Source organism: Zonotrichia leucophrys, chromosome 13 (assembly GCF_028769735.1).
Source record: "Zonotrichia leucophrys gambelii isolate GWCS_2022_RI chromosome 13, RI_Zleu_2.0, whole genome shotgun sequence".
Taxonomy (NCBI): Eukaryota; Metazoa; Chordata; class Aves; order Passeriformes; family Passerellidae; genus Zonotrichia; species Zonotrichia leucophrys.
In genome coordinates this window covers 15,786,366-15,813,191 of record NC_088183.1, presented here as the reverse complement: position 1 = coordinate 15,813,191, position 26,826 = coordinate 15,786,366, and the positions used below count along the sequence as shown (strand labels likewise).

General features: G+C 41.1%; 1 protein-coding gene across 1 annotated transcript in view; it reads right to left on the bottom strand.

Annotated features, from left to right (window-relative positions):
- Positions 1-26,826, bottom strand: part of LOC135453876 (protocadherin-16-like) — a 114,647-nt gene that overhangs the window by 22,231 nt on the left and 65,590 nt on the right. Inside the window, exons 3-4 of the mRNA XM_064725340.1 lie at positions 19,146-19,204; positions 16,960-17,048 (exon numbers count right to left, since the gene is read on the bottom strand). Of these exons, the coding sequence (XP_064581410.1) occupies positions 16,960-17,048; positions 19,146-19,204 (148 nt within the window). The remainder of the gene's footprint in view (positions 1-16,959; positions 17,049-19,145; positions 19,205-26,826) is intronic.

Genomic DNA, 26,826 nt, shown 5'->3' with positions numbered 1-26,826 from the left:
GCACAGCCTCAGATCAAATATTCTGTATGGAAAAAAAAATCCTGCAACAGCTGCCACTTTGCAGATCAAATAAAGGGCATTAAACCAAAATCACCTCCTGGCTCCTCAGTCCACCTGGGAAAGTAGGACTTTGTATACAAAGCAGGAAGCCAAAAACTCAGCACATGGCAGGGCAGAAAGCAAGCTCTGCTCCACAAGAACAATTATTTGCCAGTTCGAAGAGTCATACACTGAGTATCTGACCTAACCTTAACTATTAATCTAACTCAGGATGTGAGCAGTTGTGCTTCCAAAAGTTGCAAAATGTTCACAAAAATAAATACCACAGAGTTAACACATTTTTTACTAGTAATTACTCTGAAGTGCAAAATGCCCAGCTCTCTCATTTTATGCATGTTACATGCTGGCTGCTACAGTTTTTGAAGGTTCAAAAGCTGCTCCAGCATTACATAATCACAGAATTAAACAAAATCAAATCTATAATCTCTATGGCTTTAGAAAAAGCTGGGAAGGGGGGGGGGGAGGAAGAAAAAGAAATCACAACTCTAATGATGTAGAAAAAACAAATAAGTTTAATTTTTTTAAAAATTAAATTATCTTTAACTACTGAGCTCTGAACATGGGGTTGGTAATAATTACTTTTCAAAGACCTTCTCAAGTAAAATGCTCTGCACAGCTCAAAGGAAAGGTTATTGCCATGAACTCAAAATGGCAGAGCAAATATTTAATTACTGTTTACTCCAACTCCCAGGCTGTTCCTCAGCAGAGCCCAATGCAATCCTGCCCACTTTAGCCAGAATCCATCAGTATATTACCTAAATCCCAAGCAGTAGCATCAAAGACTGATGAATTGTTTGGAAAGAAAAACATCTTTGGCTTTTTAGGCACTGCATATAATTTTGGAAAGACATCAACTAGGTTGGGTGATTGAGCTAAAAATAAAATTCAAAAATATACAGATAATTGGGATGTCCAGTTAAGAGTCTCCTCACCTCAACCTCAGCATTTTAGTTTTTAACAGGAGCAGGTGCAGCTCAGAGGATGAGTGGTCAGGAGAGAACAATCACTTGCTCGAGCAGCCTCACTTTCCATGGCAAGCTCTGGATAAACATTCATGGAAGATTTTCCCTCATTTCCAGGACTCCTGTTGGCTACTGACCCCCTACAGCCACTTCTAGGGTGTGAGATGAGGATTTTTCTCAGGGCTTGCTATCTTTCCAAATAAAAGGTAATTCAGTGACATTGGGTGATATTTAGATGTCTAGTTCCTCTATTGTCTGCATATATCAATATTTTTTTAAACCCTTAAGCACTTACTCCCAGAAATGGCTCCTAAAAGCTGATGCAAAGACAGACAGAGAGTTCTGTCTGACAGAACAGAGTCCTGGCACCAGAGTCAGGAAATCCTGCCTTGGCCAGGTCACTTTGTCCTCAGATGATGGAAATAGCTGACATTATTATCAAAGGGCTGCCAATGATGATTCTCAGCTTACCCACAAATTTTAAAATAATTATTTAGTTGTGGATTTGCTTTGTAATTGTAATGAATATAACACTTTCCTTTCTTCACACTCTGTTTTTTCTGCAGTGCTATTACTGCATCTGATGGCCATTGCATTTCAGCAGTTCCATGAAATGTTTTTTATGGCTCTGTTTTGACTTCAGCTTGCTCTTAGAAAGATCCTGAGAGGGTGTGGGAAGGGGAGAAGGACACAAATGAGTTCTCCTTTCTCTCCTGTGAATATGCTCAGGCAACACTGCAGCCCCAAGCAGGAGTGACTCTGCCTGCTGGAATAAATCCCAAATAATGGAGTCTCCTGGTGCTGGGTTTCTTCCCCTCATTCTGCTATTGCCCAGCAGCCATTCAACATTAATCCAACACTGGTTCTCCAATCTAGTATTGCTGCTCATCAGCATTGCTGATGAAATTGCAGCTGGCAGCACAGTCCATCTGCAGAGGAATTGGGCATTGATCAGGCTGCCCAGCTGGCAGCTGCATGCCTGCAGCTCTTTGTGCTGAGGATCTGCTGAGGCTCTCTGGGTCTGCAACATCATGCCATGGGTGTCATCCTCATCCTACATTTCCACGTTACCAGCTGGGTTCTTGTACCTGGTTTGTCCAAGACTGGATGGCTGCTGTATCCAGACTTGGAGAAAATATTTTTCCATACCCAGATCATGGATCATCATCCATACCCATCCATACCCTGGTCCTTCCCAGCACAGGGCAAAGGTTACAGTCATGGGTCTGGCTATTTCCACTTCCAGCTGCAAAACAGCATTTCCAGTAGTGATGGTAAAATTACTCAAATAACAGTGAAAAAGGAACCTGGTGAACATAGTTCAGCTGATCTCTTTAATTAACTGCTCAAGGAAATGACAAATTAAATGTAATACATCACTTCTCCCCACCAGAATTTGCTGGAGTTTGTGTGACCAACTGGGATGTTATCATTGACAAAAACTCAATCATCTTCTTTTTCTTCCCAGATGTTTAGTTTTTTACTTGTCTAGTTTGTAATAGCGTAGCTGTAACCAATCTGAATTTCATCTGTAATTTCTAAATTTGATGTATCAAGTGCTGCAGTTCTATATTCTTCAAGCAGATTTCTATTAAACATTCTAGTTCATAAATAGACTTCAGACCCAATAAATTTTAGAAGAAATAATATCTTCAGGGGGTTACTAAACTTCTCAAACCCCTTATCAAATGCTTTATTATTCTTAGACATAGTATCTCTTTCATTGTTTGTGTTTTACTTACTCACATAATGAAAGTCCTTATCTTTCTTTGCTTTTCATCATCTGTTCTGATCAACTCTACAACAAGATCAGTTGTTCTTTCCTCTTTCTGCCTTGTTTTCACCAGTCTGACTCTCTACAAGCACAGCAGCCCTTTGTTCATGCAGTCCCACCCACTGAGTCTGTGGTACCCCTGACCCCTTTTGTGCCAATCTGAGCTCTCAGCAGCAGCTGAGCTGAAAATTGAGCCTCCACAAACCTCTTCAGGCAGGGTGAACCAGCTAATTCTATATCAGAGGAGATTTGATAGAGGACTGGAATATATGGCAAGAACTAACAGAAAAAGCAAAACAAAAAAACCCAAGATTTCATACAATAGCCTGGATTTGAAGGGACCTTTAATCTCATCTCATTCCACACCTGTGCCATGGGCAGGGACATCTCCTCTACCTCAGGCTGCTCTGAGCCCATCCAACCTTGAACACTTCCAGGAAGAGACCTAGACAGGTAAAAGCTGATAGAGAACTACATAAAGCCATTCCTTTAGTACACATAACCTGCCTGAAATGCATGCAAGCTCTTCCTAAAGCTGAAACACAGCTGTTTCTAAAAACTAAAATTACTTGCAGGTAGGACTATGGACATCAAGACAGAAATCAGCTCCCTAATGTTTTCGTCAAACTGGTTTGTGCAGCTTCTCTCCATCCTCCACCAAGGAAGGAAAAAAAAAAGAGGAAGAGCAGCAAAAATCTGTCATGCTCATGATATCTGTGCAATACAGACTAGGGATTTGTATTTTGGTTTCCTAGCAACTCTGAAGGCCAATTCAGCAGTGATTTTATACTGAGCACCAGTTCCAGGGTTGCTTCAGCTCTTCTCACAGAGAGATTTCAGAATCTTTAACTGCCTCCTTCTCTCCTTTAATGCACAGGTAAAGTGCAATCCTAGGCTGACTGCTAGATTAGTAACACCTACCTACATTTTACTTTTATCTACATTCCATCCTCTGATGATTTTCTATTCCACATGAAAAAATGATGAAGAGCTCTTAAGCTAGTGTTTAATCAAATTGGTCAGGGGAAATGAACAAATGGAAAGGAGAATCTGCAGATTAAAATGAAGCTATCATCAAAGAAGATCAAAGCCAGAGCTGACCTCACATCATAGCTATGAAGGACCCAGATGCAGTTTCTGCAATGTCTGTTACAAAAATTTGCCGTCTGTGAATGTAAAAGGAGAAAAACCAGGCAAGAATAACAAGGTTAATTCCAGACCTTGATGAGCACTAAGCTTTTAAAATTATAATTTCAAAATTCATAAAAATGCATCAAGAAATAAACACTGGGAGCATCAGTATTTATGGCTGGGAATATATTTTCCACTGAGAAGAGCTCCAAAGCTGGCAGGAATGCTCCAAGCTTTCCATCACACTGTCTGGCCAAGATGCCTCAGAGAAGATCAGAAGTTGACCTGCATGGATTTAGTCTGCACATCCCACTGGCCTCCCTGCTGGGGCTGCCAATTAGTTTCAGTTGTGAGAGTGTTTTCTGCAATGTGGCAAGTTGCCAGTGGGGAACTGGATTAAGATCACCAAATTACTTTGCCTGCCAGCCCAGAAGTAAAGCAGTTCTCTTTTCCATTTACCTCTGGATAGCTTCAGCTGCAGTTTGGAAGCCTGTGCTCCAGGATGGATGCACTGATTCACAGTGTGGACCAACAGAAATGTGCTTTGTTCTGCCTCCACAATTCACTGCTGAAAATAGTTTTGCTGTCTAAGTGCACCTGCACTATTCAGAGGGGAAAAGGCAGGGACCCAGAGCAGTCAGCAGCATGTGTGGTCCTTGAGGAACTCTGTTACCTTTCTTGCCCCACAGAAAATCAGTTCAATTAAAAGCAATAGGTGATGTTCCGCACAGTGCTTTATTTCTCCTAACTGAAGTCTGGGAATAAACGAAGCAGATAATCTGACACTAATGTTATTAATTTATTTTAATTCTTTGGTTTGCAGCTACACATGTGGGAGACTCTGCTACCTACTTAGCATAAATTTGCAGCAAGATAATAATCTACTGAGAACAGGTAATTTTCCCTGTGAAGAGATGACATATTCATGGGAGCTGAGAGAACAAATCACCTGGAAACTGAATCAGCAGGGTGCTGCTGGCCCACTCCTCCTGCTGATGGTCTGTGCCTGCTGCAGTCACAGGGGCTTGAGAGAATTTATCCTCCACATCTGACTGAGACATCTGTCTCCAGGCATTTGGAAAGGACACCGTTACCATGAGAGTCTGCCTGTTATACTGTCAGAGATGACAACAGAGTGTCTGAAATGGTGCAGAGCGGACAATTCAGCTGCTGTAGTTATTAATTAGGACCACTTCACCCCCACTATGGGTGTGCAAGTTGATTCACCACTAAAATGGCATCTCTTGCTCCCGAGAGCAGAGTGGATCACGAATGCAGCACGAGGTAGTGAAAAGCAGAGAGCAAGAGGGAGGAGAATGTACTTTGCAAATCCTGAGATGCGTTTAATGCATAGTGTTCTTTGGTAAAGAAAATTCCAGTTTGGATTTTTGGTTTTTAAAATCAAAGTTGTAAGGTCTACAGGCAGGGTTTGAAGGAAAATTGGGAGAGGAATAATTTGCTCTGTATTTTTCAGTATTATGATAATATGTTTATTATTTATTTTGCCATTTTTCACTCACTGCCTTTGGTCAAAACATCTTTCATTTTATCCTGTCTTACAGCATTCTTCCTTTAAACTCAGCCACCACATTCAAGTGATTATGTGGAACAAAAATATCAGAAAATTTAATCAAAGGGACTAAAGAAGGCTCATGGCTTTCCTGATTGTTTATAAGCATAGTCTGTGTTCTGGATTTTCAAGTGCCTCCCAATGCATTAAAAATCTGCATATGAAAAAACTGCTGAAATGACTTGAAGATCAGAGCTTGCATCTTGGAAATAACTGTTTCTTTTTTCAAGGTTTGAATAATTTAGTTAGAATAAGCTATCCAAAGGCCCAGGCACCAGGCCAAGGAGGTGTGGTTACAGGATAAGAAGGCACAACTTCAGGCAAAATCCCTTGGCCAGCTCAAGTAACCACAGGGACAGAGGCAGAGAGGGAAGGGCAGAGGACCTCTCTTGCCCTTAATTGTCTAAGTGAGCCTAAGGAGATTAGCTGCACAATTAGGGATCTAATTAGTGCCACTCCCAGCCAGGACAGCGGCCTGTTTTCCATGTGCTTCAGTGTTATACACCTGAGGTCTGACCTACAAATGGAGTTGGAGCTCCCTGCGCAGCCCCTCAAATTCCACCTCACACCCACATCTCCAGAGAGTCTGGAAATCCTCGGGGACAGGATTTGCTTGGCAGGAAACAAATCTTGCCTTTTCAAAAACTCCTTTTCAGAACAGCCCAAAAAGAAGTAATGGAAGGCAGGCATGAGACAGAACAGCAAATTTTAGAAGGGCTTGGGGTGGAAGGGACCTTAAAGCTCACTTAGTTCCAACCCCCTGCCATGGACAGGGATACCTTCTATTGTCCCAGGTTGCTCCAAGTCCCATCCAGCCTGGCCTGGGACACTTCCAGGGATCCTGGAGCAGCCACAGCTTCTCTTGACAATCTGTGCCAGCCCCTCACCACCCTCTCAGGGAAGAATTTCTTCTTAGCATCCAACCTAAACCTACTCTCTAAGTTTGAAGCCAATCCCCCCTTGCCCTGTCACTCCATGCCCTCATTCTTTTGAAACACTTGCCCTATTCCTAGTAACCAACTCAAGAAAAAGATAAAAAATTTAATTTCATCATATTCAAGCCACTCTCAGGCAGTTCTGTTCTAGCTCCAATCTCCACAGCTTTGTGGTGGGACAACCTGCTGCTGTTCATTGGTTTGTTCTGGTCACCTCTTGGTGTCTGACCCCAGCCCTGGATGCAGAGTGGGGACACCCAGGCTGCATCACATCTCCTTTGTGTCCTCTGAACCTGTTTTACCCACCTGTACAAACAGAAGCAGCACACTCTTTTTCTCAGCATAAACACATAGGAACAATTTCCACAAGACTACAAAGGGTTTCTGGTGTGGTTTTTTCCTTCCTAATCAACCCATTTATTTTGCTAGTTGCGTGCATGCTAAGAGGGGATGCTTTTAGGGATGGCTGATTGTAATTATATAAGACAAGAGCAGAGAAGCTGCATTCAGATTCATTTCCTCCACAGCCAGAGCCTTGATTTTCTGAGAATTAAATCCCCATAATGAAGGGGAAGCCTTTGTGTGCTGCTGTTGCTGTTTTACATCTCTCATTGCACCCTCTGAGTGCACACAAGTAATGACTGAATGATTTCAGGGTTTAGCTCTTGGAGTAAAATCAGCATCTCCAGGTCAATGTTACATAAATAGGCAGAATGTGTGCTGGTAAAACATGCACATATTGCTTTCCCTGCCTTGGGCAGCCCTGTTCTGGAGTCTGAGCAAAACCAGGGTACAGCCAAGAGATCAGAGAGGTTCACAAGAGAGAAAGAGCATTACAGAATTGTGGAATGGCTTCATTATAGAATCATGGAATGGCTTGGCTTGGAAGAGACCTTAAAGACCATCTCATTCAAACCCCTGCCATGGCAGGGACACCTTCCACTATCCCAGGTTGCTCCAAGCTCCATCCAGCCTGGCCTTGGACATTTCCAAGGATGGGGATCCACAATTGCCCTAGGCAACTTGTGCCACTGCCTCACTACCCTCAAAGGAAGGAATTTCTTCTTAAAATTTAATCTAAACCTGCTCTGTCATTGTGAAGCCATTCCCCCCTGTCACTCTTGTAGAAAGCCCCTCTCCAATGGCCCAGAGGAAGAGGCAGCAGCCTCTGCCTGCCTCTCCAGCAGCAGGGCTTGGGAGCTGCTAAAGGTCAGACTGCACAGACAAAGGGCCTGTGAGCACTGCAGGGAAACAGGAATAACTGCAGTGCTCAGGAAGCCCTGACCTCACGGGCTCAGCACTGGAAAGGAGCAGGGAAATAGAGCCCCAAAACAGCCTCACACAGCTCTTCATCCCCTCCTGCTGCACTGAGAGCATTTTGGGCCAGGTGGATGCTGATCACCATCCCCACAGAGCACTCTGTGATAAGAATAATTTTAATTTTCCTGTTTCTCCTCTTTTTAAAGCAGGGTAATAAACATGTCCTTTCCCTTGTGTTCCCAGACTTTGTCTGCCCTGCTCATGTCACTGGCAAGTTCCTTAAGGCAAGGCTTGTCTTTTGCTGTTTGTGTGGGCTTTGTGCAGCACCATCTGACCTGAGAGGCACTGCCACACTCCAGCATGAACAACAGACGCTGAAGCAATGCCTGGTTACAAAAATAAACACATGAAAAATACATTTATGACCCTTGTGTACAGCAAAGTGCTGCACACAGGCAGACATCCATTAAGGGAAGATTCAATATCACAGAGTGGTCTGGACTCCCTCAACCTCATTTCTTCTTCCACCCCTAGCAATAAAAATAAATTCCAGACCAGAATTTCTTAGGATTACTTAGAAACACCCTTCTTTTATCCATCTATCTTTATCCATCTATTTTCTATCAGGTAGTGAATTGTATATTGCAAGAGATAACATGGTTAAACTTCATCTGGGATCATAAATATCATGGGTTGTTTTAACATTTACTTGAGTATATTTTCTTTCCAAAAAAAATCTACACAGAGTAAAATTAAGCCCACAGCAGTAGAGAAAGAAATAAAAAACAACCCCCAAACCATGCACACAAAAGCGAGCCATAACAGGGAAAAAATAAAGCAGCTGTAAGCTCAAGTGGAAACAATTTGATTACCATCAATTCCCTGAAGTACTGACCAGATAAACACTTGTTTAGTTTATAAGTTCTGACAAGATCACAACCCAAGGTAGTACAGCGGCAAGGGAGTGATTTTTCTATTTATTTATTGAAACTGCTGAGAAAATAATAAAGACAGAAATCAAAATCCATGTCTTCTGTGTAGCTACAAAATATTTCCAGTAGGCAGACAAGGCAAACTCACTGGTATTGTTATGAAGATCACAAAGACCAACATGCCTAAAGCAACAGACAGTGAAAAAGGTGCTTAGATTTGAAAATCTGACTTTATTATATTTATAAAATAATTTCCTACCAGATGTCTAAGAACTAATCACATCATCTGGCAAATGTTATATTTGCCCCCCCCCTTATTTTTTGGCTCAGTTATGAGAAATATTTTTATTTTTTAAGTGCAAATTTAACCTCCATTTTGAGGAAGCAAAAAGATTATTACAGAAAAGGATGAATTAAATAGACAAGGAGTTACTGCTATTAAACTTTCTCCCAGTGCCTAAATATAGAAATTATAGCCAGATAAACTGCTTACGTAAAATCTCTTTATCACTTCTTAAAATGATGAAGTCTGGAGCTGCAGCAGCTTTTGCCCACAGTTTCAGAAGACTTTTTTCATATTGTTCAGTCACAGAAAACCTCTAGCCTTTTCCCCCTTTACTCTTATTTAATTTCTGGTTTCAGAAATTTTGCAGGTCCCCTGGGTTATTTACATCTCAGGTGGAACTATCAGTCCTGCCCCTTTAGGAAACCTGCATTGAAACAATCACCTCATGTGGGATCAGAAATTGGACTTGATCTCCACTTGGGGAAATGCAACAACTGGCTCCTGTCAGGGACAAATGTACAAATGTGGTCCTAATCCCAAAGGAAGGATGCACATACACAGGGACTGGACTAAATGATGAGATGCACAAACGCATTCTGGGCCTAATGAGAAAGAGAAATTATTCTCACAAATATTTGCAGCACGTGAAATCAAAACTTTGCCATAGTAGATGAAGACATAAACTCTTCCAAGACCATTCTCTTTGACAGCCAAAATTAACACAAAGTCTTAATCAAATATATGAAGTCAGAGATCACACAATTTAGAAGCTTCCAGCATTAGTCTTTTCCAAATTCTGATGAGTCCTATCCTTTTTTCCTTGTGCCTTCAAGGACTAAGGTATTAAATCTCTCATCCATGTAATCTCATTTACTTGGTACACCCTGCTGAAAAATAATGGAGCCCCTGATAAAGATCACAAACACTATTTCAGGTCAGTCATGAGGGTTTTGCAGCTAAGAGGAAAATAAATTAACAGAAAGTAAATTCAACTTTAGCCAAGTCATGACTGCAGTTTCTGTATAATATCATCTATCATCCCCTCCTCTCTTTGCTCACTCAGCTGAACAGAAATCTAAACTAACCTAATAATTTACTCACTCATGGCTCCAAATATTGAAAGCCCAAATTGCTGGTTCAGGCACAGTTTGGATGTGAGGTGAGGCAAATGAGTTCCTGGTCATAACAGTCATCAGCTTTTAAAAAATAATGATCAGTATGTCAAGCTGCATCTGTCATAAAAATATGTATTTTGGACATGTTCTTTTGAAGAAGTCCTTTTGATTTCAAAATGCTTTTCTTCAGTCCAAGAAGCATTTGAAATTCTCAGTCCTCTCCAGCTTCCATCAGGCTGTCACAATGAGAAGCATTTATCCCTGAAAATTCTTAGTTCAGTATGAAATATTGAAAAGGTGATGTGGGGCCAAGCTGGTAACCTACATTTCAACATTCCTGAAATAACAATACAGAAGGGAGACAGTGGACAGATGAGCAGGAAGAGACCAAAGTCACTAGATGAAAGGAAAAAATAAGAAAAATTAAAAAGAAGGAGGTACATACTTGGCAAACCAGAGAGGTAACAAGAAAGGAGTAAAAATGGAATAAACAGAAGTAAAAAACCAAAAACCAGGAAGCATGCAGGGAATATCCTGGAAATAAAACGTTCTGGGAGCAGGGGAAAAACTGAGGACTTCACATCATGTTGAGGGTCTCAGCAAGTGGCTGGAATTGACTCGAGAATTCAATGACCAAAATCTAAAAGTAAAATAAAAGAAAGGGATTTAGCCTCATGTGGCCCTTGCAGATTATTTCTATTTCAGTTTAGGCAGGGCACTGCATCCACACAAGTCAGCTGGCATGATTTCCTTCCCCAGATCACTGAGCTGATAGATACTGCAGCTTCAAAGAATTACTTTAGTGTGCTTTAAGGGCATGATTTTTTCCATGATTCAAGAGGCTGTGAACCAAATCTCTGTGATACTTTCCTAAAAATGCTTAGGACCTTCATTTTGGGAATTTATTAAATTACTGATTTGAAGACTAATTTTCATGAGAGACATAAATAACTAGGCTGTTCTGTATTCCCCCTCTTCTGTTCTTTAAAATATTCCATATATTATCACAGTATTTCTTCGACCAAAGATATGAATTTTAGGACTGATATTTGACTTTCTATATATTTCTGGGTTTGAAATATATATCTATATGTTTCTGGGTTTGAAGGTTGGAATTTTGAAATTCCACAGAAAACTGGTAATTAATTTAAAAAATAGAGAGAGGCTCTAGCACAGCTGCATTTTCTACCTCCTTCCATTTTAAACAGCTGCAGCATTCTGCAACAAACCAAGAACCTGGTTTTGTATTCTGGGTTGCTAATTAGTTATTATCTTTTATAGCTTTAATCAATGAACTGCTAAAGCTCAGCCAGAGCAGTGCTGTTATTTGTAAATTAACCTTTAACAGTCTCAAAGAAACAGCACTTTCAGCCCCTACACATTCTTTGCAGTGACTGCTTGATGAGTCTTGATCACACCCTTTTTCTCTAGATGAGGAAGGTCATTTGAAGAAGGAGAACAGAAATTCACCGACATTTCAGGAAGAAATTGTCCTCTACTCACAGCCACAGTGTAAAGATATATCATATGAAATAGGTTACAGCTTAGGTCTCATCACTCTGTGAGTTATTTTCCTAGGCTCTTTCTCTTTAAACTGGATTTTTAGAAGATTAATTCAGTGGCCAAGATCTTTGTGAGTCTCCTGTGGGGCCCTTAAGAGCTTCTCCTGTAATGCCTGCCTGATTTCAAGACCAGTGTCTGTTCTAACAGTGAGACTCAATTCCCCCAAAACCACTTTCCATTCCTTCTGTGCTGCTGTTACATGGACTCAAAGATGCAGACAATGTCAAATGGTTATTCCATGAAAAGAACAACTGCAGTGCAGCTCTCTGCCCCACTCATCACAACCTATTACCCAAGGCCAGGGTGCCAATCTCCTTTCCAGTGACCTGTGATCAGCAGTCACTTAAAAATCAACACTGCCATTCCCTTGGAATCTGCCTCCTGCAGACCTTCTGGCATCTCTTCCAATTGTTTCTCTCTACCAGATCCTCTGTGCTCACCTTTCTATACAAGATTTTTACTGGTGTGATGTGAGAAATGGAAAGAAAGAAACTTCCACAGACTGAAGGGTTTGATCTGCAGCCTTGGGAGAAACTTGGATTGATGTAAAACCACAATACACTGATATTAAGCAGAAACTTATGTTTCTATAGTTGTAAGTAAGAATATGCCTTAAGTAAGTAAAAAACTGTATTAATAAGATGGTGAAGGGTTTATAATGTAGGGGTGTGGTTGTAAAGAGTAAGGTAAGAGTTTGGAGGTTATAATAGAAGCATCTGTGTGCAATAGCTAGAAGGCAATAGATAAAAGTATCCTCCGTGCAGCAAAATTGAGTAAAGGTGATAGGTTAGAAAAGCAAAATAAACTTTGTGGCAACTGTCCATTGGATTAGAAAGTTCTATATTGTCTTGTGATGAAGAACTTGTGACCATTTTGAGCTCTGGCTGACTGCTTGCTCTCTTAAATCTCACAGCCTCTGAGACTGATGTTTATTTGAGCAATAAATCATTTTTAGCCCAACTGTGGTCCCATCCCTTCATTAAATAATAGTGTCCTGTCTTATGCCCTTAAGATTATCTGCTCAGATCTCTTCTCCTTGCACTATCATCCTGTATCTCATCTGGGCCCTTCTCACAGTTTCATTGGAATGAAGTATCTCTTTCAGATATAATAATCTTATTCAGGTTGGATTTACTTGCTTGACATCCAAATTAGTCTGTGAAACAGAGAATTGGGAATACCACAACTAATAGTGGATAATTATAATTATTTCTTTCCTTGTCAAGGCGTTCTTGCACATTTTTTCTTATAATCCACACAAGAACCCCTGTCCTTCCTTCAGTTTTCCTACAGTTTTTCTGTTCACAACACCCTGCTCCAAACCAGCAGCACAAAACTCACGAGGAAGACTTTATTTTTCAGGAAATTTTGCTTAATTTGATATATTTATAGTTGGTTCACATTTCGTTTTCTGAATTCCTAAATTATTCTGCATATCATGCCCCATCAATGGACCTCCTCTACATTCTAGGAGATTGCAGCAGGAACCTTCCTCTGAGAGCAATATAAATTTACTCCAGGGAAACTGTAGTTCCCAGCGTAAACCAGGACTATGTGGACAAGGAATATCCCTAACTAGCATGGCCCATGTGAGAAGGTCACTGGCAGGAAGTAAGGAACAGCAGGAAAAACAGAATAAAATCAGGAAAATTGTGAGACACACAAATTTCAGAGGACAAATGCTTAAATATTCAGATTTGGGGTGATGAGATGCAAAGAGCTTTGTATAAAGGCATCTTATTTATTATCTTATTCCATCCCCCTGCCATGGGACACCTTCCACTATCCCAGGATGCTCCAAGCCCTGTCCTTGGGCTTGGGCACTTCCAGGGATCCAGGGGCAGCCACAGCTTCTCTGGGCACCCTGTGCCAGGCCTGCCCAACCTCACAGGGAACAATTTCTTCCTGCAGTGCTCCGAACCAGTCCATGATGGTCTGTCTGCTGTCCTTCTGTCCTTGGGAAAGCCCAGGCAGTGCAGACAGGTTGAAATAATTGCATCCAGCTCTGGGGCCCCAGCACAGGAAGGACATTGACCTGTTGGAGCTTTACAAAACAGAGTTATCACCTTTCCTCCCCAGCTAATTCCCTGAGAAAAGGAAAAGAAATAGCAGATATATTTACAAGAATGCTACCACAGCAAAATCAGAATTAAAAAATGAGTGTATTTTAGGATGGCATTTGCCTAGGCAATCTTAATTATGTCTCTTGTGCATATTTATGAGGGCAGGCACTGAAATCCTAATTTCCTGAAAGCCTGTGGGCTATTGACATGGACTTCAGAGATGCCAGTATTTCACCCACAGCTTCACCTACACACTTACATATTTCAGATGCAGATTTTATCATTAAATCCTTTCCTCTTTTACAGATCTGTCTGAATGGAATCTTTTATTTTCCCCTCTCTACATATACTGTGTGGACCAGTGCCTGATTTACTGCACACATATAAAGTGTGTCTACATTGACTACAGGAGTTGAAATTTCTCATGACTGTTTTTCATCACAAATCCTTATTGTTCTCCTGAGTCTTACATGTGCTATGAAAGCATCTTTAGACTGGTTTTGTCTAGAAAAAATGCATTTTGAAGCATTTGCATTACACCAGCTCTGTTTTGTAGATTGGAACCAGCAGCACAGGGAAATACACATAGATTTGTCTAATGCCTGCTAACTCTAAGCTCTGAATTATTCATAAGTCTGATTTATTCAGAAATCTTCAGTGTTTTAGGTCTAGAGCAAAATTTCTATTCGTCTTAGTTTCTGTTATGAGCTCTCACCACTTTTGCCAATCAAGCTCCATTTATTCTGAGTTAGTTATCAAAAACCAGAGTTCACTCACATTAGTGGTCATCTAAAATCTGACAGAATTGCAAAAACTGCCAAAGGACATGGAGCAGAAACCAGAAATGTGTCTTCATTCTCTGATCTCACCATATAGCATGTTAGAGATTAACAAGATGCCCCAGAGAGCTAAACCCAAAGCCAGAGGGAGTTTGAACCTTCTTGTCCCACCTCACCCAGAAGCTGCAAACCTGCAATGGGTTGGACTGGTGCCTGAGAAGATGCAAACACAATTTTAAAAATGACACATCCAGATTCACTGTTCTTTGCGTGGATGAAATATTAAGTAAAGTCAACAGGAATGCTGTCAGTCAAATAAAGATCATGTTTTGCTTGGACAACATATATTTGCTGAAAAACGGGTGAGGATGTTGGAGTTCAGGCATACATTAGGAATTAAGGATTTACTGATTTAACACTTCACTTGTTATTACAGGTCTTGAACCTAAACCAAAGAAGGAAAGAAGCACTGAAAGAGAGATCTGTGGGAAACTGTAGGCAGGATTCTAAAGCAGTGGTAGTAATTTGCTAAATATGTGATGTAGTGAGGTTACAAAAGCTAACATAACCTTTAATCCTGAGATTTCTCCATGAAACACCTGTTTGCTATTAAAGATCATGGACATCTAAAGCTTTAGGTTACAAAGAGAGGAGAAGAATATTATCTGAAACTCAGCACAAAAAAAGAAAAAAGTCTAATTAATGTAATATCAGGGTCACTAATCCCTTGGGAGGGCACAAAGACAAACCAAAATCTTCTTTGTGCTGGGATGCATTCATTGCACAAGTGCTTCACAGGTGATGGAAGGAAGCAGCAAAAAGAGCCAAGGGTTACTGCTGCTCAGATAAAGAGATGTTCAGGTTCCCAAAGCAAGTCCAAAATGATATGACTAGAATAGTAAGCAGGACTCCAGATAGAGGAACAGGGCTCTGGGCCCCAAATGCCACTGCACCTCCTCAGATGACAGATCCATCCTACCTTTGCACTTAGATTCAGGTGCTTTTGGAAATTGGCAGCACCAGCATGAAAACATCTGGGAGAATGTTTGCATCCATATTGAACTGGGTATGAGGCAAAGCACAGAGTGCTCAGTCAAGGATGATCAGTGCAGCCAAAGCCTGAGGGAAGCCTTTGGAAAGGTTGGAGTGTTCTTGTGGTGACATTTTCAAATGCAAGCTCAACAGTCACACACCCCTCATATTCTGCAAAGGCTGTGTGTTCCTGCAAAGCCTGCAGCAGAAAGAAGGGCACTCAAACCCCAGCTGATCATAGCCTAGGGCTCCATGATATATTAAATGAATTCCCAAGTCTGTTTATGCAAACAGCTCTTCTGAAAGACTAGTGCAGGTTTTGCTGGGCACCATTAATTTGTGGATGTTGTAACTGTGATTGCAAATCCTCAGGTTGTTCCTCAGCCCTTTATCCAGGTGAAAATCCCATTTAAATAGAAAGAAACGTTTGCACCAAAAGATTAAATGAAGTAATTATCATTTTTGCAGCATTTGAGCTGCCTCTGTGACACGGGCATCATTCCTCATGTCAGTTCCTGACTGAGTGCTCACAGAGTTGCCATACAGGGCTCACCACCCTCCACAGGCATCCACTGAATTTACAGTTTAGTTTTGCTGAAAATGGCTGAAAACAGGGATTGACTGCTCCTCTGTGTCTCTATATTATTCCTACTCCAAAATCAAAAATGAGAATAGTTTTTTTTGACTGCACTACAAGAGATCCAGGTGAATTTCTTTCTAAACTCTGAGAGCCTTCTGCCAATTCTTATTGACTTGCTGTGAAGTCATCAGTCAGTGACAGAGTAAATGAAGCTAAATTCTAAACCATGCTTTTTGTCATTTATTTTGACAAATAAATAACATTTTAGTTTCCATCCTCATGTATGAGTGAATGAAAAAAGCTAGCAAAAATTTAGGTCTGATTTCACCACAGAAAAGTAAAATGAGAAGAGACATTCAAAGATACTTACTGGCTTTGTAAAAATAACAAAGGGAAAACTGATAAGCTCCTAGCCCAGTTTTACTGTTCTTTTGAAATGGAGGGCAAACCAGCTCTGGAATGCACACACCTGAATACACACATCAGAACTGAACCATTATTCCATTATTCCATTACACAAACCAGTGACCTCCAAAAGCAGGGTGAAAGCTGGGATCAGGGACTCTTATCTCCAGTGCTCAATTGAGACTGAGTAAAGAAAAAGATGTATTTTATGCTTTATTGTCCCACTCTATTTTGATTCCACAGAATAATTTACAAGAACTTTATATCCAGATCACAGAATATTCTGAGTTGGAAGGCACCCACAAGGATATTGAGTCCTCAGGGAATGGGAGTTCATACAGAGGCTGAACTCACAGCTTTGGGGTTATTAGCACCACGCTCTGACCAGCTGAGCTCATCTGAGGGTCTTCACTCAGAGATATAAAACAGAGGAAAAAGCAACTAGCAGCATTAGGAGGTCTACTGCAGTTAACATCAGTTCTTGACAAATATTCTGGATTTCACATCCTTACCTGCTGTAGCACTGGAGACTGTTGGCCACTGCTGGTCAGGCCCTGCTGCTCCTCCACGCAGGACTCCTGCCTCCTCCATATGCACAGCACTGGAAGCAAATATCACTCTTGGGTTATACAGTTCCCTTCTGCCCTGGACTTCACAGCACTTCCCTTTCCTGCTACTCTTTAAAGTTCATAACTATTTATCTCTGTGCAGCTACTCCTACAGTACTGCATGATGTTAGCAGCGTGACAAGCAGCTGCTTTGACTTGCAAAAAATACCTTTAATTATTTACTAAAACCCAGTTGTGGAATAAAATATAAAACAAACACACCTGCAGGACACTGCTCTCATTGAATGGGAGGCACTAATAAGGAAGTGACACATCTTTGCTATTAGGATGTAGCAACACTTGGCAAATTATTAAAAAGTTAGTAGAATTAGTTCTGAGCTTCTGTCATTATGCCATTTTTTCAAATCCCACCTTCCTGGGTTACTGCACATTTCTCGTGAGCAATTCAGGAAGAGAAATGCATTTTCTCAAATGCAAAAACTAATATAGCAAATTTTACAGTGTACATCATGAGCACTGGGCATCAAAAGCACCAATTTGCACATTACATGGAAGGAAAAGAAAAAATCTGCTATTTTTAATACAAATCTGCAAATTTTAATACAAAACCAAGCATGATGTTTATATGCTGTCCCTTAAGAGAAACAGGATTCCGTGGCTGTGTCCCTGTCTCTGCTCATGGGCTTCACACTTCCAGCTGAATTTAAGGGACAGTTTCATCCAAATGTGGCAGACATAAAGGGCCCCACATTTCTACAAGTTTTATGAAAAAATCAGCATTTTATGAAAACCATCAGCTGGGCAGGGCACACAGGCTCAGAACCTGAGATTCCAGGTAAGGACAGGGGCTGCTCATGTGAGAGAGCAGAGGAACACGTACAATTTCCCAGAAGGGCCCCATTAGTCTTGTGGGATTAAAATAAGCTCTTACTTTTCATTAATTGTTCAAGTAGCTTCAGATAAGATCTTGTACTTTGTATAGAAAGGAATCCACAAGAGCATGCCTGACCGAGGACCAGCAGATAAAATGCTCAGGTAGGCAGAATTCCTTCTTCAGGATCCTGCTCCCCAGACTGTGCATTGATTTTGCAGTTATGGATTACAAAAAAAATTGAAAGTCACAGCAGGAATATAAAAGAAAGAAAAGAGCTTGCCCAGTAGGCCACAAAGTCAAGCTTGCTCTGTCTTCCTTCAGTTTTGGTCCTTGAGATTCCTTTTCACACAGCATCTCAAAGTCAGAGGAGCCACTCCATGTCCTCACCCACATGAAGCACAGTGTGACTCTGAATTTAGGACTTTAATCTCATAAAAACTCTTGGCTAAAGGTACAGCACCAAGAATTCTGAGAAACCCATACAATGCTGCACTTTGTAATGCCACTGGGAATGGCTGCAGCCCCAGAACTGCAGCTACACCTGGACAGGAATCTTATTAATCACATCAGATTACACCCGAACATAGAATCAGTTTTCTAGTCTACTCAGGGAGAGCAAAAATACTGTTTGATTTAGGCTCTACAGATGCAATTTTAGTATAATTCTCTTTATCCAAGTGTATTGAGCAGAAAATTATAGCAGAGACTGCTTGTGGTATTAGGCAGTGGATTTTCAAAGATGTCTAAAGAGATTTGGACAAAAGCCTCACTTTTCCTACTTTGAAAATCCATCTCATATCTTCAAAAAGTCCTTTCAACTGCATTAATCTTCTTGATTGCAGCATGTGGTTAATAAACCTGCTGCAAGAACAGCTACTTTTATGGTAATGAGAAACAAGAAGATGGAAATGCAGACTGACTATTGAAACATCAGCACTGATGATTGCAGGGAGCTTTAAAATAAGCAAAAAGTATATAATGACAATTAAATGATTCAATAATTGGAACAATTATGCCTTGACAGTCAATGGATAGAAAAGCAGAAGGTAAAAGGAAAGAACAGCACAGCTCTACAGCATAAGATGCAAGTCAGACTGAATTTGTAGCACATAGAGATTGGAAGTGACAGCAGCAGAACCCAGGTGCTTTCCATCTCAGCACAGATATCATCAGTCTAGGGCATCATAAGAAATTTTGTCCTTTTCACAGAGGAAAAGGACAGAATTCCCCTTCTCTGGAGAAACAGCACACATACCTTTGCATTCCTGCCCTCAGGGATGCAGAGTAGCGCCAGTCCGGGTTGGGGTGTTTTGGCTGTAGAAACAAAAGCCCAGGACAATGCTGTTAGTGGCAGTAAAACATGCTAGAAAACATCTGCATCTGGCTAATTTTGTCAGAAATACCTATATGGGTATAATCAATTTTTGTGAATTGCCAAATCTTCCTATAAATTTAAAGAAATTTTCAAATTGGCACAGAGGGAGTGTCTGTGCAATAAACTTGTCTGCACACCAAGGCCTGTGGCTAGAGATGATCTCTGTGGAACAACATTTAATGCTGCAAACTAGTGGAAAGATATTTCATACATTTATCAACATTTTGGGCACAGGATAAAAAAAACCCAACATCAGAAATCCAGAAAATACATTGTTTGTTTACCTGGTAAGGTCAGGAAACTCAGACTCCTGCATTGAATATTATCTGCCTGAGGGTGTATAAATGTGAGGGGATGTGGAGCAGTGAGGTTTCTTCTGGAATTCAGAGTACTGCAGAGGACTGCAATGGATGGTATCAGATTTGCAGACTGCAGCAAGTCTTTTATTAAGGACAGACATGTCCATAATACCAAAACCTATTAGATTCTCCATATTCATGAGAGGGCATAAAAGGTAGAAGGGGAAAATAGCCAGCAATGCCCTCTGACCAACAAACCTCAGCATATGCTGATGTGCTGCAGCATGACTTGCTAAATAAGGAGTTAATTAAGAAATCCTCTGTTGATCAAAAATTGCTCCCAGAAAATAGTTTTCACATTGTCAGGGGACTGTCACTGTAATTTTCAACTCCAGCCTATGAGTGCAAGCTCAGGTCCCTTAAAATTAAGCCCTGAGGACATACCAAGGTTATTTCTCAGGATACTAAAAACATTATTCTGTAGGTGATACTGTAGTGAGTGCTTAAGTTGAGGCACTGGAATCCAAAGACAGAACTTATATCCAAAAACATAATGGACTGCATCCATTCCTGATGTGTCTTGCACGGTGCCAATCACACAAATAATAAATGACAGTAATGGTTTAATTCTCTTCAAATTATTGGAGGCAGATCAGGAATGAATTTGACCCCATTACTTGAAAGAGAAAAAGAAAGTGTTGAATGTTCTAAATTATTTAAAGCCAACTCTATCTTTCCTCTTGAGGTTTGGCATATGCTTTTCCCTAGATCAATAGGTTTTATTCAAACAAAAATGGAGCAATTACAACTTACAGTATTGCTCTATCACCACACTTCCCAGGTCCAGCATCACTCAAGGCTGAGATGCTCTTGGATGATGCACACATGAGTATTCTTTATGGCCTGAGCTACACAAAAGGGAGGAGGAGGCTGCTGCTTGCAGCCACACATTAAACATCTGTGCTAGCAATTTCCTTCCCATTTAGCCCCCTGTTCTCTGTCATGCTCAGGTTCTGCTGAGTTTAGCAGAAAGTGGTTTGACAAGAAGCCCATTATGCATGGTTCTAGTCTTTTCTGATTAATTCCATTTTGGCCCCAGTCCCAGGGATGTCAAAGCAACTCTAAAGTCAACCACGTAGTAACAGTCAATGAAAGAGGATAGAGAACACCACAGACTGATCAGAGCCTCTCCTGAGTTTGCCTTTCTTGAGTATGAAGGGTGCTGACACCAGAAGATTTGTCTGTTCTTCTGCTGGGGGGATTTTTTATAGCAGGGGAACTGCTGGACTTCTTGTTCTATTTTGCAATTTGAGAGGTGCAGGTTATTAACTTGTACAGGCTTGTAGGCAATGTGAGGAGGAGGAATCTTACCACAGTCCCAGGCAAAACACAGAATAAGTGGGATTACATGAAAGCACTGAAAAAGTCTGACACGAGTTGGGTGGGAGTGAGAAATGAGGAAAGCGACCACTCACTCACAGTACAGAGATTTTGGGGTTTTGGATGAGAACTTTCCAAATATTGGCTAGGAAACAAAAATCTCTGTTCTGTTTGCTATGGGACATCAGATCTTATATGGATGATGGTGGCAGGAGAAACTCAGTTAGAAATTAAACATTTTTTCACTTCACATGCATGGACCAAGACTTCTCATGTCAATATAAGAGAAATGAGGAGAGTGGTATTTCCAAGGGTTTCTGTCCAGAAACTCTGGCATTTTGTGGCTATTCCCCAACAGTTCTCTCTCTGCTATGACACCTTAGGTAGGGCTGCAGGGCTGTTCCCAGGAGCAGAAGAAGGAAGGATGAGAAAAATATACTCTGGAGGTGGAACTATTGCTACAGTTGACTGTCAGGGGCTGGGGTATTTTAAACTATGAAAAAACTCAATATCTGTGACTTCTTTTTGAAGTCATTAGAGGAAGAACCAGAGCACAAGGCAGTTGGGCAGCTGCCTGCCTTTGTACAGACCTGTTTTCACCCACTTTTACCATGTGCTTGCTACTTGACTGGGTATTTTCAGAGCTCAGCAAGAGGCACATTTGTCCCACACTTGTGTTACCACAGGTCAGTGTCCTGCAACTGACAAAATCAGTGAAATTTCTATTTTGTCAGCATAACTGGCTTCTCCTTTTGTTCTGCTACAGACTGTAATTCTTCCAGTTCCCTTGGCCATAAGTGAAAAGTGGTTTCAATACTTCTCTAAATGAGACTGGACTAGAAAAGCAATAAAGTGTGACCAGGAACAGAGGTTGAGCACAGCAGAAGCAGCAAACCTATTCAGCAATTCTGTTCTAAACCTATTCTCTCCCCAGCTCAGCTGCAGCAGTGCTGCTTCTTAGAAACCCATGAGGAATTCACAGTCTGCATGGCTGGGTTGGTTTCTATCTCTGGTTAAGAACAGTCCACCCTCACCAGAGCCCTCCCTGAACCTGACAGGGCAGCACCTCCGAGGGGAACTGGGTCCTCAGGCAGTCCCAGGGGCTGCACAGCAGATCTCAGAGGGCTCCTCTGCACAGCCCTGTCACAGATGTGGCTGTGAGCAGTGCAGTGTGTCCCAAACCAACCCCACCAGGACAAGGCACAGCTGTGTGAGAGGGAGCACACAGAAAAACACAGGCTCTGAAGGGGTCCAGGTGCTTCCCAGCTGTAAATCCCCACATTCTCACTATGTCACACAATGCTGATGGAGACAATATTGTTCCTTTTACCTCCCCACTCATTACAAGACTCTGTTTATCACAATCCAGCACATTCCACTAGGTTGAAGGTAATTTTAGCTTGCCACTTCCCTCAGAGATTTTGGGAAGTCACGCAGCAAGTCCAGCAGTCCTGTCAGCAGGTGAAAGAAATCCCATGACCCAGCACAGCAGTTTTTTCCCCACACATTCCCTTTTTCCCCATCACTTGTTCTTCCTGATTCAGTTACAGCACATCATCATCATCATACTGTGGGAGGAGGCAGAATCTACCCAGGTGCCTAGAGAAAGGGTTTTCACTGCACCTCATGCCACCAGTTTGCTCCTGCTGCTTCTTCCAGGCACCAGCCTCACAATTTGCCAGCCACATCACCACAGACATTAATGGTTCTGGTCATAAACAACCAACCCCACTGGGAAGTCTGATAATGGGAATGTATAATGTAAACCAGAGCCATCTTAGGAGTAAGAGAGATCATGCAAAATGTCACACAGTTGTTTTAAGTGGGTTAACTGAAGAATTGTTTCATTGGTTTGTGGAGAATAAGTTTAGTTGAAAATGTATTGTTACAAACATTTTCCTCAGCTCTCTTTTTTATCTAATACAGTAAGAATTTCTCCCTGGGGTAGAAGAAATTTCTGATTTTTTTAAATATTGCCCTGATCCCATATTCAATGGATCAAGGCAAACACTACCTTTCACTTCAGTGCTTGCTAGAACAAAACCTGCTTGAGGTAGAGAAGCATGAATCAAGTATTTACAAACAGTTACCAGATGCTGAGACTCCTAAAAACATCCTGCTTCATTCTGATTTCCACACAAATGCACAACAGAATGACATAAGGTATATTTATCAAATGGATCTGCTTTGAAGCATTAATAAAAGCCTTTTAGAACCACTAACCACATAAGGGTCTGCTTATTTTCCAGTCTGACAATGCTGACAGGTATGAGGAAACAGAGGCTTCTATTCCTGCTTTCCTTCTGTAAATGTTTAGAATTAACTTGATGTGGAGAACAAACTATTTTAAAACGTGTTTATCATTCAAGAAATCAAAAAGGAAACTGGGAAAGGGTGTAATTCAAAGGCCCAAAGTCTGGGAATGTTCATTTGCATTCCTAACTCTGAGAAAACTGAGGCGAAGGGAACAGACAAGTGCTTCTGTAAAGTACATTTAATGAGTTCTAAGAGGAGGAAAACACCTCTGCCTAATCTTGGATGCAGATTTCTGCTGGCACAGCAGAAGCCTCAAACCCAGTGCCTGAGTGCCCTGAAGCACAGAGCACTGTCCCTGCTCAGCTCAGACACTGCCATCAAACAAAAGAACAAACATTTATAGTTAACCTTTTCAATGTCAGCAGGGCTGGAGAATTTCTTAAAGGCTTAAGTTCTTGAACTGAGATTGTAAGACATTCCACCATTAATACCTTTAAATCCTCTGAGAGAAATCTCCTGGACAGACTGCTACAAACAATGCTCTGGGGTTACTGGGTTTAGACACTTCAAAACACGCTTCCATTTAAAGCGGTATCAAAATGTGTTCAACTCCAGCGTTGCTTTCTTTTTTCCATGTGTTTAGCAGGCTGGTTTTGAAGCGAAAAGTACAGAGAAAGAGACAGAAGCAGAGCAAACAGCTCTGCTGTAAAATTCCAATGGATCTCCTGGGTCTTACCACCATCAGTGTGCAGGTTTTTCCACTTTCTTTAAAAGTGTCCACAGGGTAACAACCTTTTTTCTGACCAACACATGAAACATCATATTTTTTCATCCACATGTGTCACCACACAAAAAAAGGGTACAAGGAAATGTATAATATAAAAGAGTTTAGTTCTATCCAGTATCCCAACTTGATAATTAAGAATGTGCCAGGCTGCCTTCAGGGACAGAAAACTCCTGTTAAAACATTTTGGTTTGATTGTTATTTCCTGCATTGAAGGGAAAAGGCTGTCATGAGATGCAAGGCACAAGAAATGAGCTTAACTGCTCAGGATGTAAGAACAAAACAGGAATGATGAAAAGAAAAACCAAGGACCAGACACTACCCAGACATCATTCAGCATCTTCACAGGAATTTGAGGAAACAGACTCCAGACTAAAGCACTGAAACCCTTCCTGAAAATGACAGATCATCACTGCAGCAGTGCCCAGTAACAAAATCACAACTTCTCACACAACCTCTTCACAGAGTGTGCACCCCTCTTTCGAAAGTCAGGAGTCCAGGCTGCCCATAACACTCACAGCACCAGAAATGAAGCCACAGTATTTTTTTTTATCCCTTGATTTTGCCTTCACTGCCTGCCTGGTCCCTCTGCAGCAGTTATCTGATGAGAGAGCAATATCCATTAACCCTGCACTGCTACCCTTATCACCAGCCTCCTGACAGCAATAACCATGCCCAGGATTTTCTGTGCAGCTGCATTAGTACATTTCCTCTTTTACAAAACACCCTTGGTCTGAGTCATACTTATCAATCCATAAAGGACTGTGCAGGTAAGCAGGGTGAGCACAAAAGCAGCAGCTATCTTGCAGAAATAAGATTCCATTCCACCATCACAACACTGGCAGTACAAAAGGAATGGCCACACAGGAGTCAGAATTTTACCAGGTACAAAAATGGCCCTACCTAATCTTAATGCACTTGTTCGTACTTTTACTGTATCCTTCTAATGGTCCAATAAAGTCAGTCACAACTTAATGTGATTATTAGCATCTTTGACCTTATCAGTAAATATGAAAGGAACCAAGACTTATTGCCCCAAATGTTACTGAGATTAATCCCAAATAACTTGGAAATATTTTTCCTCTCACTGTATAAACAACATTTTAAAAATATTAGCCACTGTAAAACCCTAGGTATGATTATCTGTGCATAGCAAAACTGACCCCATCCTCATCAATGAACAACCAGTAAAAAATTCATTTCCAAAAACTGTGTGGAAGAAAAAAAAGAAAGGACCTGTTCATATTATCCAAAAGTAACACACAGATCAGAGACTGACTTTGTAAATTGGTGCAAGGACAATACTGCCTTGCTATGCCTCACAAGGGAAGGCACAGGCTCTTAAAGGCTGATTCAAAGTTCACTTTAACTAAAAAGAGAAACACAGTTCTCTGAAAATCTAATAATGCAAAGATCATTATCCTTAAAATGCAGAATTCAGTGTTGCTAAGCAATTGATGGCATCTTCAGTGCAAACACTGAGCTTGAAACAGGGGAAAGATGTGACTTTCCCTGGGTAATTAGCTAGGAACTAGTAATTAGTGAGTGCCATTACATTCAGCCATTTCCTCATATGCACATGGCCTTGATACATCTTTACAGAATGTCCTGCCACAAGACAGGTTAAGAAGCAGAAAGCAAAGAATTTGTGATGAGTAAAACTTGTCAGAACTTCACCTCTGTTTAAATCATACAGAATGAGTTCAATAATTGATTCCCCTTTTGGATGACAACTCTACACAGGCAGTATTCATTACTTTGTTCTATACATTTCTCTGCTTTTGTACTCCAAGTTTGGGTTGGCTTTTCTGCCACTGCCTGATCTCTGCTGGTAATCAAAACTTGCTAATTCCTTGCATTCAATGGAGTGAGTCTCAAAATGTGATAGGAATCTCTTCGTTAAACTGATTTCCTACTTGCATCCAAAGTGAAGTCATTTTCACTGCTTTTCTTCTTGCACACCTCCCACCCCAAAAATCAGCTATGAAGTGTGTATTTCACTCCTTGATTCCTCAGCATAGATGCTTATAGAGCACGTCCCATATTCCCTCCTATATCAAACACATTCCAGGCATTTTATTACACTCAGAAAAATGTTAAGATACAAAAACTGCAGAGAAAGAGGAAAAAGTACTTCCCCTGTACCTTGCCATTGTGATTTACAGAAAAACAGTGCATTAATTTTAAATGGATTAATGCTGAATGGATGATCATTACTCACTAAAAGCATTTTTATGGAAGACTTGCTGGCCCTTAAGATATGGGCATCTTTGCTCAACAAAAGCCAGTTGCTAAAGATGCTAATATCTTCATATGTGAAAAAGTAGAAATAAATAAATGAGTACCATTTCTGTGGCAAGAAAGGCAGTCTCCTTTCTTTCCCACCAGTTATTTCCCTGACTTTCCCCTGGCTGGGGCATAGCACACATTAATGCACAAACTGATCCTACACTTGCCACAATCCCATATCCCAATTATGGGATACAAACAACACTCAGTAATGGCAGGATTTTCCTTTTGTGCACCAGAATTAGTCTCTCCTGTGAGTGCTGCTGAGTTCAGTCCCAACATGTGTAAAAAGGAAACTGCACAGATCATGCAAACCACACACCAACTGCAGGCTTCCTGCACACCAGAATAAAGCAACCATTAATTCCTCACTGTGGGAAAACATTGCAAAGGTCAATACATGGCTGGTCAAACCATAGGTATTTAACAATTTTCAACAGCAACCCAGCAGGCTCGAAGTTGTCACTCTGTAACTTAATGATGGTGACTTGCTGTAATTCTCTGCAAAGATGTCACTGGGTTGTCACAGGCTAGAAAGCAGAAAATGCAGCAT